This window comes from Embiotoca jacksoni, unplaced genomic scaffold, assembly GCF_022577435.1.
Source record: "Embiotoca jacksoni isolate LCO1_2020_lvr unplaced genomic scaffold, fEmbJac1.0.p SCAF_7, whole genome shotgun sequence".
Classification (NCBI taxonomy): domain Eukaryota; kingdom Metazoa; phylum Chordata; class Actinopteri; family Embiotocidae; genus Embiotoca; species Embiotoca jacksoni.
In genome coordinates, this window is record NW_027185425.1 from 15,033,104 (window position 1) to 15,050,445 (window position 17,342).

The following is a 17,342-nucleotide window of genomic DNA, read 5'->3' on the forward strand; positions in this document are numbered from 1 at the left end:
GACGAGGATAGTCGAAGCGCGCCGGGTGCTGATCCGTCCGTGCGTCCTGCACACGATTCTCGAGCTGCGTCCTGGTCTTTCATTACCGTAAGCACTTTGTATATTTGTTTGGGAACTAATATCTCTTTGGACCGCGTATTGTTGAACAACCTTTCTGCCTGTACACGCTTATTGGACATGCATAGAGCCTCAGAGACGCCCTTTAAAACTTGTTTTACCAACGATTTTATTGTTGGAAATAAGATTGTCCTCACATTTTCAGCTGTGCTGGGAGATACAAGGTCGCTGTGCACATCTTTAAGAGTGTCAAACTAACAGCTGAAGAAGAAATTGTCCTGTGAAGGAACGGATCATGCATCTGTGGAAGACATTGTTTGCTTTATGAAAACCACCATTTCCTAAACCTACACAACTGCACTCACACTTGAAGCGGTGATGGTGAAAGAGAGTTTCTGCCCTTGAAGCCAACAGTTGACAAAACTCCTGCAGCACACCAGTCAGTCTAGATGCTCCATCAGTGTCAGAAAGCTGCTGCAGAGACTGTTTCATCTCCTCACTGCAAGTGTGCTTTGGCTTCTTCTGCTAATTCCAACTTTAACTCAGGAAAAAAAAAAAAGGAGAGTTATCTGAATCCACAGCACATAAAGGAGCTTCTGCATCAAGGAGGATAAGCTGTGTGTGTGTGTGTGTGTGTGTGTGTGTGTGTGTGTGTGTGTGTGTGTGTGTTTTGATGGTGTGTCATAAAGCTCCATTAGCTGTGACTTAATGTAGGCTAATCTCTGTAGGCTGCTAAACTTCCTCCTTCCTTCCTGGTGCATAAAGAAGACTTCAGGTCCGTTGAGGATCAGGTAACATTGAGGAGTATAAGAGGTAGAGTTTCACTAATGTGTGCTGGTGAGAGCATAGAGTCATGATTGAAAACCAAGCTGTAAGTCCACTTGGAAACATGTTGGTGTGGGCGTGCTACTCGGACAAACACACACTCACACGTGTGGCATTATTAAGTTGTCCCCGCCCTCATTTAATTCTCTAGATCTCCCCGTATGACCAGCAAAGCTGAATTATTCCCTTTCTCTGCAGGAGGATCCACAAATGTCAGTAAATGTCAAGCACTCGGAGCTTTGGCTTTGCTCTCAGCCTTATTAGCTGCACGTACAATCAGCAGCGCTTGCCCTTTTGGCCAGTACTTTTGATTGGTGTGAACAGCCATGCAAGAACATGTGAGATACAAAACAGGGTGCCATTAAAAAAAAAAAATAAAAAAGGCGTGCAATTATCAGCAGTGGAGAGAGAGGGTGTCTTTTCAATGTGTGTCCAACTGTGCACACACATTTAGACACGCATTCTCTGTCAGCACAGCGACCTAAAGATAGCAGAGTCCCAGTGGAAACAGTAATTAGTGGGGTGAAAAGAGAGGCGGAGGAGGAGAAGCAGAAGCAGGAGGAGGAAGGGGAGGAGGAGATATTGTTTGAACCATCTGATATCTGTTATATAATGACCTGTACAATGGAGACACGCTGGGAGAGACAGTGAGGAGGAATCAGCAGAGTCAAAGAGGGAGAGGAGCTTTAGTTGAGGCAGTTTTAGGGTCCGGTGTATGTGGAGGATCATTTGCAGCACGTCCCTGAAATTTATATGTGCGATGCATTAAAGTCATTTTTCGTGAACTCAGTTTATGAGCTGCACAACTTTAAAATGTTATTTCAGCTTTCCATGAAGCAGTCAGGAGCTCTTAAAGGGAGCAGTCGAGTAGATGTTGGCGGTGATCTGGGATTTCCAGCAACAGGCGAGGTTGGATGAGACTTTCTAGGAAAGCAATGAAAAACAAGTCGAGTGGGAGAGTGATTCCAAAAGACATTATGTAGGAGCCAAGGAGCCCATTTATCTCCATATTACACGACTGAAATGAGTTCTGGGGTGTAGCTGCGAGTAGGAGAGCCGTTTCTTAACACAGAAAAAATAAACAGGAGACTTAATGCCGAATAGCTCGAGATGGATATTTGTTGCAGTGCTTGAGCCCTCTTTCCAAACACACACGTATGCACAACTTCCTGCTGCTTACTCACAGCAGATAATGCAGCCAAGATAGCCGATTCCTATTTCAAGTTGCTTCAGAAACCCCCCCCTCCTCCTCCTCCCTTCAGTCTGCAGGTGGTGAGTGGTCATGTGTTACTAGCTTGGAGAGGGTTTCTTATTTAGTCTTAAGCTCCAGGCTTTGTTTGGGAACCAACTTGTGTGTGTCGTATGACTGTGTTTACACTGGGTTCAGTGTGCACATGTTCATCCATCCATGCATGCACATTCATTCACACATGCAGGCTTTGTTTTCTCTCAAGGTGAGAGCAGGGTGCAGGTTTTTTTTCTTTTTTTTTTTCTTTCCTCATTCTCTTCTTTTGTAATTGTTCTGTTCAGTTTTGAAGTTTGTGTTATTTCCCTGTGATTTAGACGCTTTTTTTTTTTTTTTTTTCTCATTCCTTCTGTTTCCGGTGTTGTGTCCTTGCCTCATGTGCAGGCTGCTGGTGAGACCGGAGGGTCATTCCCTGTGGAGGGAACTCTGAGGGAACATCATGGCCTTAGCGGGATGCCCTGACTACTTCTTACGTCACTCAAACTACCAGGTAAATATGCAATCTACTGTATGTGTGCTTCAAGGTGATGCACGGTCGCTTATGACATAAACGCTCATGTCGGGCTTCAGACTTTGGTTATCGTCGCAGCTGGAAAACCTCAGGTGTAACTCATAACTTTAAAGATGGCTCCGTTTCATGTAGCTTTGCCAGTTGTGAGCTAGCATACACATATAAATGTTCTTGTGAACATGTCGGCATGCTGATGGTAACTTTGAGCTTAAAGCACCTCTGTGCCCAATGTGATAGCACATCTGTAGAGTCTCGGTTGGTTGGCCGAATGGTGCGACTTCTTCTATCCATTGATGTAGGCATAGTTTCAAATGGTCCAGAGTGAGCTGCAGAGTTTCTGGATAAATGTCTGTGTGTTTGTTACTGAGTTACTTGATTTAGGGTGCACATCACAATTTATTGTTAAAATAAAGAGGTGAAAATTAGTACAGCTTTAAGTTTGGTATTATTCTTAGACTCGGTAAGAGTTTACATACGGTTATGGGCGAGAAAACGACTGTAGTCAGTGGACAGTCCTCACAAGTATAGTTATTCAAACCTGCCCCTGTGTATCAACATGTGCACAGCTCTGTGAGTCCACTTGCTTCACAGTGACTCCCGTCCTAGTTAGGTGAAATATGGCGTCTCTACAACACAACAGACCAACTTCCACTGTCCAACTCCTGCAGAATGAGCCCTTTGTTCCTCAGCTTGGATTTTCTCCTCTCCAACCCTCCTGTAACCTAAAGAATTTGGCTAAAGAGCATAGAGGAGGTCTATAAATAGAGCGCTAAACAAACAACAATAACAAGCTGTGGACTTTGTTGTGTGAGCGGCCTGAAAGCATGGGATTGATGGTATGATGTCTTACTTGGACCGGTGGGACGATGGAGGTGACGTAGCCTCAGCTGCCTTATTCGTCTTAGCCGAGGTACAAAAATGCATCTCCCTGCTAACCCAAACCGTGGGACCGCTGAGCCCCTGTTGAGCTGACATTAAGTTGGATTGGTTTACGTTAGCTTCCAGGAAAGGGTTTTGCACCAGTAAGACTGCAGTGAATAGCGAATTGAATCCCCATAGAAAACAACATTCCTCCACCCTGCATCTAGCGGATAAAAACAGTTTGATAGTTAGACCGAGAGAAGTGGGTTACAACATTACTGTGTGTGTATGCGTGTTTCTTATGTAAAGCTTGCCAGCTGACATGACACAGCATGGCACACACACACACACACACACACACACACACACACACACACACACACACACACACACACACACACACACACACCCCATGAAGTCTCTCGGTAGGCACTGACTGAAGATTTAGTGTGTATAGATAAGGAGCAAATGAACCCTTTTTTTCTCTGCTCTTACATAACACTATACATAACGTTGGGTATGTTTGGGAATCTGGGCAGCGTTCCAAGCATGTCTCCGAAGTGTGTGTGTGTGTGTGTGTGTGTGTGTGTGTGTGTGTGTGTGTGTGTGTGTGTGTGTGTGTGTGTGTGTGTGTGTCTAAGTGAGAACTTTGGACCTGTGCCAGAGATGTCTCCGATGAAGCAGCCAGCAACTCTCGCTTTCCCTCTCTCTCCTTTCCCGTCCATCTCCTTAAGTATGAGTATGCATTTGTAAATGTGCACACACACTGCACAGCACTAAGAAACTACAGTCCACCGAGTCAAAGCTCAGCTGAGCTCTGACTTTAATTGGTCAGAATAGCGGAAAGTATAAAGCGTTTAGCAGCTTCTCTTCCTCAATGTCGGTCTTTGAACCCTTTGTTCCTGAACATATTTGTTCTATATGAAAACATAGATTGTAGTTCCCTCTGTCTTTATATTCTCAGAGGTGTGTGTCTGCAGTGGTGTAAATGAGCACGCTCAGTCGTGTTGGTGCTTTCGAGGAAGCATAGCCTTTGATGCTCTGAAAGTAATTTGAAATGCCTAGATCTTCGTGCTTTGGGCTACAGAGTGAAAGGACAGAAGTTTGCTAATAATGAAAGAGATGTCAAGAGTAGTTACAGCATGCCTCTGCAACGGCAACCCTAATATGTCAAGCTGATTGAAACTCCAGGCCTAAGATTTCCACTACAACTTCTGCTGACTCCGAAGACCATGACATCCGATCGAACGATACCAGCACAACTCTAAAATTCAGGACTAGAAACAACTCTCTTGAATCCAAGAAAACGACAAGAAACACTCGCTTTTGGAGCAGGTGAATTCTGGAAATCGTCACATCATTGTGGCAGAACAGAGAATTAAAGCTGCCTGAAGTCTTGTGGTGGAAAGGTACAAGCTGTAAGAGACAACATCGTTCGAAGCCGGCATCACTGCACTTTTTCATTGACCTGTTGAGGTTTATAAGACATGACACTATGTAAAATATGTTCAGACTGTTTTTAATATGCCAAATTATTCTATCCTAAAAGTATGTCCAATAAAGCTGAGTCGGGATATTTTGCTAAAGATATTAAAACCCCATATCAGTAGACCAGTATTCTCTGGTTAGGATGGTGTCACATTGAAAAAGAAGTTTTGTTAACAATCATATAAAGCAACCTATGATACTCAGCTTTTAGTGATCTCAGCCGTATTAATGTCCTATGGATGGTTATATTGCTCCACCACTTTTTCCCCCGAAGAAAAATCTCAACAGCTATTGGACATATTGCAGTACAATTTTATTGAGAAGTTGGTGTTCCCCAGAGGTTAAAGATAGGGTCACTGATTTTTAATATAGTTCTACCAGCAAGTTGACATTTTTTGCATTCACTAAAATGTCTCCAACTATTGGATGGATAAAAGATGTTGGTGACATTCATGGCTCATGCATAGTGAATTATCTTGTGACGTTTCACCAGGTGCCATCAACAGATCAAAATTGCAGTTCGTGCAGCACTATGTTCATGACCAGCAACTTGGAAACTACATTCCTGTTAACCTCAGGGGGCCTAAACCAAAAACTATTCAGCAAATGTTAGCAAACAGACTGACTAAACTAAAATGTTGAACATGGTAAACATCACACCTGTTCAGCATCAGCATGTTAACATTTTTCTTGTGAACATGTCAGCATGCTGATGGTAGCAATGAGCTTAAAGTGTGATAGCACATCTGTAGAGTCTCAGTCTTGCTCACGTTTAACAAGTACTTTATTGCACACCATGTAGAAGATTTGTACTCTAATGAACCTCATTAACATTTTACCTATTTAGGTAAGCCAAATAGCCATTTACAAGCTTGATAGGTTTATTGAATATTTATGTTTGAAACGGCACAAAAAGAACCTCGTTTTAAAGATTTATCTGTAAATTTTAATTTGTGTTTTCACTGTGTGAATATGTGGGTCTGGATACGCTCCTTTGGAAATCATTTCCAGCCAAATAGCAACCAACAGTGACGTCACCTGTTGGTTTGTGAACATCCGTTAAGAAGCGTCGAGTTCGGATTATGGCCGTCACCATCTTGCTTGTTCGGAGCGGTTTGGAGCCAGTATTGACCATATTTGGACAAACTGGGGGGGGGTGAACGGGGATCTCACTCGATCTGATTGGAAACCCAGCGGTACCAATAAGAAACAGGGAATTTAGCTAGCAAAACTGAGATAACTCGTGGAGAAATTTTATTGACTGAGGATTTTAGGAGACTAGTTGAACGGGAGTTTATGGAGCTGGAGGCTTTTTGGAGACGACCTCGAGCAGCATGCGGGGGTTTTGCAGCTTAAGGCACTTCCGCTTCGGCCTCATTTTTCAGACCCGGAAGCGTCTACTTTTATTTACAGTCTGTTTCCAGCCTTTGGATCCTACTGAGTGTTGACCTCAGGTTAATTTGGAAACTATCGGAACAGCTTTTAACCAATCAGCCTTGTCCACCATATGATACTCTAAAACTTCTGCAACTCCATTAAAAACAGGGTTTCCAGACTGTAATCACAGCACAAACTGAAGTTGTGAACAATAGTCTGGTGGAATCAGTCTGGAAGAACCTTATCTTTACAAAAACAATGGAAGAATGTAATTTTTATCATCTTATTGCCTAATGGAGATACATTGACCTAATTATATATATTGACCCAGTGTTCATATATTAGTGACCTTTCTGACTCATGCATGCAACCCCCCTTACAAAAACACCAAAAATAACAAAACTGAAAATGCTCAAAACAGAAGAAAAACAAGATTTGTTGATTGAAGCTGTTGTGAAACTAAAAAAACACAAGACTGGAGGACTGACTCAAAGCCATAAAACTACAAGAAGAAAGCATCCCTTCATGGACGGTACTGCTTACACCCCTAAGACTAGTCATATCAAGAATGCTGTGTAGACAATCCACATCTGGAAAATGATTTCAGAAATCTTTTAAGAAACACAGTCATGTCTTTCCCATCTGCTTTATTTTGTCACTTCACCAGTGAGCTGACTGCTGAGTCATCAGTTCACTATCTCCCAAACTGTAGGGTCAGAGAAAGTGCCTCAGAGTTCATGGTGAGGTTTTTATGGGGAATGTATCCATTGAAGTTGACTCTTTTACTTGTAGCTATATATTAACATTGATACTACTGATAACCGTGGTAGATGTAGGACACTGTCCTGCCTCCAACTCCACACAGTTTACACAATGAGCTCTTGTGCTCTGGAAAAGGAAATCCCAAACCAATGCTGAGAGAAGAATGATCAGTGTTAACAGAGATCTCATGATTTTTTATAATTGAATCTCTATACTCTTGATTTTGTCAGTCAATCACAAAGTTTAGAAAACATCCACATTCATATTCTCTGTGTGCTTTTCCCTACTTTTCATTGTAGCTGTATGATTCTTACACTTTTACACTAAGTATCAAGATGTTGTATTTTTATGGCTGCAGCACTTAATTTAATACAAGTATGTATTGGCATCATTTTATCCACATTGCCATTATACAGACTGGTTTCTGATGCCTCAAAGGAACAGACATTTTGGTAAATGTTCTAATTTGCTTTCTTGTTGAGTTGGATGAGAAGACTGATACCACACTCATGTCTAAAATGAGCTTATGACAAGCAGTGAGCTTAACTTGGCACAAACAGTGAAAACTGGGGGAACACTGCCACAGGATGTGTTGTGACTAAAATCACACAATAACACTTAAGTTGCATAATCCAGGACAATGGTTAAATATAACATGATTACATTGTTGACTTTATTATATTAAAATTATTAAAATGTCTAGACTACATCAACAGTGGTTACATAACCTTAGAAACGAGCCACAACGTAACAGTGTCACAGGTATACTCCCTTCAACAAACAGCAGTACACACCTGACTCCCAGTCAATCTGAAGCACAATGATGAACACTTTAGAGCTTTCTTTTTGTTAGTTTAATCTATGGATATACTTAATTGTAAAAACATGGAGCCTGGTTAGCTGTAACTGTCTTTATGCTAAACTAAGCTAACTGTCTGCTGGCTGAAAATTTCTGGAAAGCAAATGAATGTAAAAATGTTGAAGTTCCTTGAAGAGACTTTGGGGTCTTCAACAGCTTTTAAACCATTTAAAGATGGACCTGCAAGTAGGTCTGGAAGTATTAAATAAGTAAATGTGAGGTTCCCTGGGCTGATTGAGCCTTTGCATGTCAACCTGCATGTTTCCCACATGATGATCATGGTAGGGTGTATATCAGAGAGTGTTTAGCCGTTTTACCGCAGCACTAGCTGAAGCCTGTAGACTTTCTCCGTCAGCCCACAGGCCCTGCAGCCAAGTTGCCTTCCTTGGAAAGCTTTTGGCTGCTGCTTCTCAGAGCTGTAAATCTTACTCTGGGCATTTATGGATGTTTTCGAAGCACCAAGAGGGAGCTGCGAGTGTGTGTGTGTGTATGTGCGTATCTGCACAACAGGACCTCTGGCCACGAGCAGTTCCTAGAAGCAACGCTTCCATGTTCTTCTTTTTCCTGGAAAAGGGAAGATTGAAAATTTGTTAAGGCTTTTTTCCCCTCCCTATCTCCTCTGCAGTCTTCTTGCCTCAAGGCTGCTTCAAATTAGACAATGTGTGAGGAACTTGGCAGTGTGCGCGTGCATCTCCAGAAGTGTGAGATTGTACAAGTGTGGTGGGGACGGTGTGTTTTTGTGATTGATATACTTTAAAAAATAAAAATAAAAGAAGATTCATAAATGACTGATGGATGTGAGTTTTACTTGGGAGAATTTAAAACGGATTGTAGGTGTCTGAGACGGAGAGAAAGACAACTGGAGAAAGTGAAAGTCAAAGGTCAGGGGGTGAGAGGGGTTATAAAGTTACCGTGCCCCGGGGCGAAAGTGTCATTTGTCTCTGAACATCTGACCAGATATTACTCGAGAGCAGAGGAAGGAACCCACCCACTGTCTGACCATCTGAACTCTGAAAATAACACGTTTTCCTACCCTTCACTTAAATATCCAGCATCTTAAAGGCACTGCATGTTTTTTTTCACCATATGGTTTTTGTCTTTATTTTTTTTAAATCCTCCTTTTTTATGTCTTTTTTTTATTGACAGGAAAGGATGGACCGCGCTTCCTCTCGCAGGCCCGATGAGCTGATTGTTCCTGACTTTCAACGCTCAGCCAATCAGAATTTGCCACATCACCATGGTAACTCCTCTCCATCACTCTTTATTTAGGATTTTAAATCATACAAAATATGGTCGTTAACCCTCCATCTCTTCATCTATTCTTCATGGTGTGACAGATTAATGAACCAATTCTGTCCATAATTTTTCATACTTTTCCTTGTGGGACCTCTCGACAACCAAAACCTGTTTTCAGGCCTACTTAACACCCTTCCTGTCTTCCTAGAAACCCCCCCCACACCTCTCCCTCACTATCTTTATTTCCATCTAGGACATTGTCTCCCTCCATCACTGCATGTTCTGTTCTCCAGATGGAAAGGTTATTGACAAGTTTTAAACTGCATAAAAATCTTGGGAGTCCTTCTTTGAAAGAGGCCAACCTGAGAGCAGCTTTCTTTCTTTTTCTTTTTTTCTCCTTTGGCTTGTTGGTGTATTGGATTGTCTGCTCTGCTGATGTGTGATGTTCATGTGACAGTGTTTTAAATATGGCTTCAAGTGAATGGGGATAGTGGATGAGGTGTTTATATAGGGCTGTAGGTCAACCACTGCAGGACAGAGGAGGGGGGGGGTTATAGTAACTAGGCCATAGATCTGTGGGACAGGGGTGGAGATAGGAAAAGGTTTACAGGTTCATGCTGTAATACAGGCAGCGACACCAGTGATCAGAGGATTTCTACAAGCACACAGCACACATACTGTAAATACCAGCTCCTGGCATTTGTAGTTTGTTTGTTTCTGTATTTCCTTGTTCCCACAGACAACTAGTGAAGCTGAATTGACAAGTTGTGGTATTTTAACTGCTGCTGCAATCGAATACTGTATGGTGTTTACGTGCAACCCAATATCATACCACACATCAGTCCACTGGATACCATGTCAGTGTCATGTTTTGCCTCGCTATATGCAGGAAAAGTAACATTGCTTAGATTTGGCCAAAAGATCATGGTTTGGGTTAAAATAGGTAATTTTACGTACATAAAATGTCTTAACGTATGTTATGCAAGTTAAATACATTAGGTTATGCACGTCACTTACGTCACTTCAAAGAAATCCACGTTGAGTTTTGCTTTCTGAGGGACTCTATCTGCAGTCTTCTGAGTGAAAGTCCTGCTTTTACCCCATTCTTCCACCCAAACCTCTTCTCTACTTGGACTTTATCGCTCTTTGTACTTTTTCATGTGATGTCTTTGCTTTGACCCTGGTCATGCATGCGTGAACTATTCGCGCCCGGTCAAAGTAAAACGTGACACTAACACTGTATTCTTTAGTGGACTGACGGGTGTATTACATGCTTTGGTGTGATATTAGGCTGTTAGGTGATGTAAAACTTCAGGATTAATGATCAGATTGGGTTTGTCAGTTCATGTGAATGAAGTTCTAAAGTTATAATTAACTTTAGAACTTAATTATAGGAGTATAATTCGTGGAAATACTTTTGAGAAAAGTGCATCACTGAAGTAGCCTGGCCACACTAGATTATTGCTCACAGTTTCAGTTTTCTTCTTCTTCTGCTAGACAGCCTGTTTGCATTAACATTTGCTCAGCCACCCTGAAGAAAGGACCAATCAGTGAACTGTGTCGGTGGTTCAGTGCAATGATGTTGAAGTCAAGTATTTATTTCTCATATGTAGGTTTACGTCCAGTAGGATGCAATGGCTGCAAACAATTTCCTGCGGAGCGTACCCACACCTATACATTCATGCAGTGATTTTAGGTCTGGTAACACCAGGCTAACTTAAAGTGGCAAACAGACTAATTGTTCCACCAAAATGCATTGCTTGACTTGCCTTTTGCTGAATTGAAACCTCTTGCACTGATATGGTCTTCTTCTCATCTACACATAAAAATGAACTGATTGCAGCAGTTTTATGTCCACTTGGTGGTAGCTGTAAAACATAATTGTAGGAAATGGAGAAGCACTAACTGAAGAACAAGTTGATGAGGCAAGTTGAAGAGGAATAGTAAATTACAATCCTCACTGAAGTTAACCACAAGTTTATGATACTATCACAATCACCACTGACTTTAAAATGTACTTTATTGCAAATGTCAGTGTACTTTAAGTTTGTTTACACTTATTTAAGTACTAAACTATGCTGATACAATGTAATAACAACAGTCTGTTCTCCTATTATGCAACAAAAGGTCAAATCCATTTGTATACAAGAGAACAGTTATAGGAGCTATTTGGACAAAAAAAACAACCTTTTACTGAGTAGTTTAAATTCAATGTAGAGCAGACGAGTTATACAGAATATTATGATTATGTCTCTGCGAGGGAATGAAGCCTCTCAGCTGGACTCATCTGACTTCCCTGTGCTAAAAAGACCATCACGTAGTTCCAAGCAGCGGTCTGTAAAATGTCTCCACTGCTTACAAGGTGACTTATTCACTTTTCGGTGTATCCATCAATCACCGACAACCAGCTGAGGTTTCCCTGATAATGTGTTTTGTAGGACAAAAGAAGACTTCAGTGAAAAGGCCGGAGTCAAAGTCACTCAGCTACAGTTTCATTCTGGCGTTTGATGGCAGAGAAACCCTACATCAGCCTCAGCGATGGATGTGTTGTATATTTAGATCACAGCTGGCTTGGGTTACATGCCCTTCATTTATACGAGGCCTGTCTTTTTAATAATCTAAAGACATGTATTCATCCATACCGTGTTGTTGTCTGCATGTTAGCTAGACATTACACTGCACCAGGTTTCATGTTTTGGTTTATTTGTTTTATTAGCTCTCTTCCAGAATCGTCCTGCTTCACTTCAACAGAGTAAGAAGCACACACCTCTGGTTTCAGCTGGAGGCTTAAAAGTTCAGGAACTTCTATCTCAGTAATGATCATAAAGAGAGAGAAGGATTACTCTATTTCTTTACACACCCTCACATTTACACGTGGTCATTCGGATCTCGCTCATTAGTTTCACTTTCACTTTAGTGGCCATAAAGAAGGCGTGTGCTTCCCAATATTCAAAGTGTGAATGCACTGACAACACAAATTCGATGGATATGTAAAGCAGCAGCTGCGGGACTGTTTACCTTTACGACAAAAAGATGGAGCACTGATGCAAAAAGTGAAATTTAACATCTGTATTTTAAGAGGACATTAAAGAACTTAGTTGCACTTTGCCTTTGAAAACCTGAACATCCAGCTCTCTTTACTGACCTGTAGACGGCTGTCAGGGGTCGATGATTGCAGATTGTGGTTAGCAGAGACGGAGAGCAGTTATTCAGTGTATTTCCTGCAGAAATGAACTGGCTGTATGGAAGGTTCTGCCGTCATGTGTTAACCAGACTGCTGCAGTAAGACATTCGTAGAAGTTTGTAGAAGAGAGGGAGACGACATTTTAATTCTATATGTCCTTTGGCTTCCCTTCCTGGAACCGCCAGTGGAGTTTGGGCCAATCCAGCCGCAGGAGGAGGGAGAGGAATGCCAATGATACCATCATTATGCTCCTAAAGCTGCACAAAGCTACATTTTATGTCAACTTGCAGTAGCTTTAACAGTGAAGAGCAGCAAAACCGAAAACTTTTAAACGTACAAGTAAGATGCTGGAGGATCTTCTTGTTTGAAGTGTAGTTACTTTTCTTTATCTGGACACCGACGAGGCTTCAACCAGTGCTTCTTAACTACATCCTTTGCATCATGAGGTTTGATTATCGTTCAAGCATCTTGACCTGAAGCTGTTGCCATCCCAAACAGCACTAAACCAAAAAAGATCTTGAAGTCATTTTTGGGGAGAAAATTATAATTAAATGGGACGTTCAGGTTCTGCATAAGTAAAGAGTCGACAGTCATACTTTTGCTGGCAGCTAAGTGATTTAAACTAAATGCTAATGTTAGTATCTTCACAGTGATGTGCTAACATGCTCAGATATAACATTTTCCATTTTCACAGTTCTAGAATACCTTTTACACCTCCAGGCCAGCGACAGCTGTGGCTGGACGTGTAATGTTTTTAGGCTGTCCATACCATACTCATGAATGAATAATATAGGACCACCTTGTGGGAATTTCTTAAGATTTGGCACAAGCATTCACTTGGACTGGAGGATGAACTGATTAGATTTTGGTAGTCAAAGGTCACTGTGACTTCAAGTCTGTCTAATTATTTTTCCATCCATCCATTATCTATACCCACTTTGTCCTGAACAGGGTCCCAGGGGGCCGTAGAGCCTATCTCAGCTGACTTTGGATGAAGGCAGGGTACCCACACCCTGGACAAGTCGCCAGTCCATAACAGAAAGAAAGACAACCATTCACATTCACATTCACACCTACAGCCAATTTAGACTCACCAAATAACCTGACATGCATGTCTTTAGACGGTGGGAGAAAATGCACATAGGCACAGAGAGATCATGCAAACTCCACACAGAAAGGCTGAACTTCTGTGAACACAATAGCTTTGGAGTTCTGGTGAATCGCTTTAAATATGGCACAAATGTTCACTTTGACAAATGTTCTGCGAAGAACAATTTTTGTCTGTCATTCAATCATGAGAAACAGACGGGGAGATCGTGACAATATTTCACATTTGGTCAAATGCAGAATCTGTGACACTAATCTTGCGTGTCCACCTTGAAACTGAGCTGTTTGCGTTGCTCTTCTGTGCAGTCAGGCTGAAGATGTGTGTTAAGTATCCTTGCTCCTTTGCAGCAGCGTGCATATTTGAAGCATTGTCTACTGTCAGTTAGTTTTATTGGCCAAATTCCTTCTCAGTCTTCACTTTAGATTTTATATGAGTCTGGACAATCATGGATTTTAAACTGCAACTTGATTGATGACGGACACGAGGAACCGTGAGGCATTGTTTCTAGTGTGGGGAGAAAATGCTCTTGAATGTTCAGGTGCTGCAGAAGTGAAGAGTTGACAGTCAAGGTTGAAACTCTTCGAGGTGATTTAAACTAAATTCTAATGTTAGCCTAACAGCAACAGTGCTAACACGTGCTGATATTTACGAGATATAAGTGTTTCAGTCGGCTAATATTTGCTAATTTGCACAAACCACAAAGTATGCACAAAAAAGCCGATGGGATCTACTGTAGAGTAGATGTGTACTCAGAAAGTATTGGCGTTACTGTAGTAAAATCAAAGGGAACATTGAAGCTCACAGACAATAAAGCTTGTTGAAAATTTTACAGCAATCCATCTGGTAGTCTTTGACATTTTTAAGTTCTGGACCAAAGTGGTGCAACAACCAACAGACCAACATCTCTCCCCCCTGACCCACGCTGCTCACATGGCTGTAAAGCACTTGTCAGCTTTTAGTACCTTCCCTGCATCTGTGTTTTACTGCTCCAATTGTGCCTTTAAAAAAAAAAAAGTAAAAGTTATTGTCCATCTGCAACCATCAAGATTTAAGAAGCTGATTTCGTGGAAGACATTTTAACATGTTACAATAGAAAAAAACAAAAGTGTGAATAATAAAATGAGTGATGACAGATGTCTGCACTGTGATCCTGCGAGCCTACAGTATATACAGCCTTATATAATAGCCATGTCTGACTGTCCACCCTGTGTCCCAGACTGTCCTGCGTGTGTGTCATGAGTGTCATGAGTATCATGCATAACTCTTTGTGAACTGAGATGAGCGACTCCTTCTGTTTTTGGTACAGTTTCTCATCCGCTCTCAGCATGTACAGTACACTCTGCCTGTATGTGTACATGCTGTAGAATGCAATGTTTTTCTTTTCAGTCTCCTTTGTAATTACATGCACATGCTCATCAGCACAGCATAGTGCACATAGTGTCCTGGCCTCACCCCTCTGTGTGTGTACATGTTATGATGTCCTACTTTGTCCTGATCATTTGGCCACCATGTGCCATGAACAGGCTGGTTAAAGTTTCCAGGGTGCTGTAATTTCTTCCAACAGGAATGTCAGGAATTTGGTGTGTGGTGAAGGGGTGGGACTTTCAGAGGACCAAAGGCCTTAGACACACACACACACACACACACACACACACACACACACACACACACACACACACAGAAACCCGTTGAGACAGCACTTGTGAGGACATTTAACAGAGCGTGTTCTACCCTTAACTAAAACTGACTTAATTAGAGGGATTTCTATCCAGCTAGCACACGTTTCTCCCATGAGCTGACAGTGCAAATGAGCTTGTTAGAAGTTTAGATTTAGAAAGTTCATTGCTGTAAGCGTGGAAAATTGTAAGTAATAAGGGCCGTCTGCAAGTTCATCTCCATTTGTCCCTGAAGGGCAAGAAAATCTACTGATTCAACATCAGAATGAAGAAACTGAAGAGCAGGTCATCAAAGCAGCTCACAGTTTTTTCATCCTGGACTGACTTTAGTTAATTAGTAACAGTTCAAGTTAAAAGATAAGCATGAAGAACTCGAGGCCCTTCACACTGGTTTGGTTTGGCCAGTTGTTTGGTCTGCGGGGCGGCTTCTGGTTCTAACCTCCGCTGCCCGATACACATCGCAGCATCTCGAATGGTAACCTCCACATAGTCGGACCCATTGGCAGGGCAGTGAGTCGGTGTACTGCACAGGCACTGGACAAAATCCAAAACAAATCCAACAACAGGAAGAGTGGAGCTTCACCACACGGCTGCGCTCTCAGAGACACAATGTGCTGCTGCAAATTTTTTTAATTTTTTTTTTACTGTTGATCATGTTGAGTTACGGCTATGAGAAAACTGTGATATTGTCTCAGTGTGCACAGGAGGAACCATGGAAAAGTTGGCGAGCTGTTTGTTCAAAGTAAAGCAAAGTACAGAACATAAGAGTTTCAAGCAAAAATTATATTTGATAATCACTCAGTACTAATCAACTACTAACCCCCCCCCCCCCCCCCCCCTCACACACACACACACACACACCCTACCCCGCCTGAACATAAAGACACATGCATAGAGAGAAAGGGAGACTCAAAAAATGCTATCCAACCTCTAAGATGCTTGGACACAGCTGATAAGCATGTGTTTAGCTTCATCTATGAGATTCGGGTCTTTGTTTGTGCTGCAACTCCAACATCAAACTTACTTTGTCTTGCCATTGATTATTGATCAGTAGACGGACCGTCTGCTCCGTGTTTCACTCTGACTGTGAATAACTGTGGTAGACTGAAGATCCGTTGGCTCTACCCACAGAGTTTACATTCCACCCCATCTTCATTTATGTTTAAAAGGAGTTCCACACAGACGTTTTTGACACCTGTAGTTGTCTTTACATATTTCTGCTGTTCTCACCGTGGCGTCCGATCTCACATAGTTTTACCTGCAGAGCTCCGGAGCAACATGCTCTTCTTCTCCTTATGTTAGCAGACAGCTTTCAGGGGTTTAACCGCCACCTTTTGATGGGATTAACCCAATATACATCATGACCCATCCCGAGTACAGAATGGTGTCTGGTCACCTTTTAAACTCTTCACCAGGGATTTCTTAATGAATAAGTCAGTCTCAAATTGTGTTTAAATGCATTAATAACAAGAACAAACATTGTTACAAATGTATTAATCTCCAGAACCAGACTTTATAGTTTCTCTTTTTTGTCTTTATTGAAGTCTTTTATATCAACTGGAAAGATTTGAGAGAAAATACTGGTTCTTCTGCAGCTTTGTTTTATTCATGTGTATACTTGACTGCAACAGTTAAACTCAACTGATTCACTTAATTTCATTTAATTATTTGCAGTTATACGAGTTTATGAAGGATGATTTTTAATAACCATCAGGTGGTTGTAGATGGCAGCAAATATCGACTTGAGCAACTTAATGCCCTGCAACTTTCCCTCTCACTCACCTCCTCCCTTCCCCTACCCTCCCCCTCCCCCATCCACCTGCCCCCACAGAAGATGATGTGGACTTGGAGCAGCTGGTGAATGACATGAACTCCTCCATGGAGAGCGTGTACTCAGACACCGCGCTTCTGCTAAACAATGGCCACGTGCACGCTCCTCACCACCACCAGCAGCACCATCACCTGCAAGCTGCCTACCTGGGACACAGCCAGGCTCACCGTCGTCACACCCCGCCCCTGCCCTCCTCCTCCCCCTCCAGGGAGAGGCTGCGACACTCTCAGCCCATGCACATCCAGGCTGTCAGGTAAACGCACAACTTGGACCTCTATGTTGATTTCTCTGGTTTGTATTGAAGACAGAGACCGCTGGAAG

At 42.1% G+C, this 17,342-nt stretch overlaps 1 protein-coding gene across 1 annotated transcript in view; it reads left to right on the forward strand.

Moving 5' to 3' along the window:
- LOC138214594 (growth factor receptor-bound protein 10-like) overlaps positions 1-17,342 on the forward strand; it is a 48,609-nt gene continuing 31,267 nt past the window's right edge. Inside the window, exons 1-4 of the mRNA XM_069176325.1 lie at positions 1-87; positions 2,513-2,618; positions 9,133-9,226; positions 17,022-17,274. Coding sequence (XP_069032426.1) covers positions 2,568-2,618; positions 9,133-9,226; positions 17,022-17,274 — 398 coding nt within the window. The 5' untranslated portion in view covers positions 1-87; positions 2,513-2,567. The remainder of the gene's footprint in view (positions 88-2,512; positions 2,619-9,132; positions 9,227-17,021; positions 17,275-17,342) is intronic.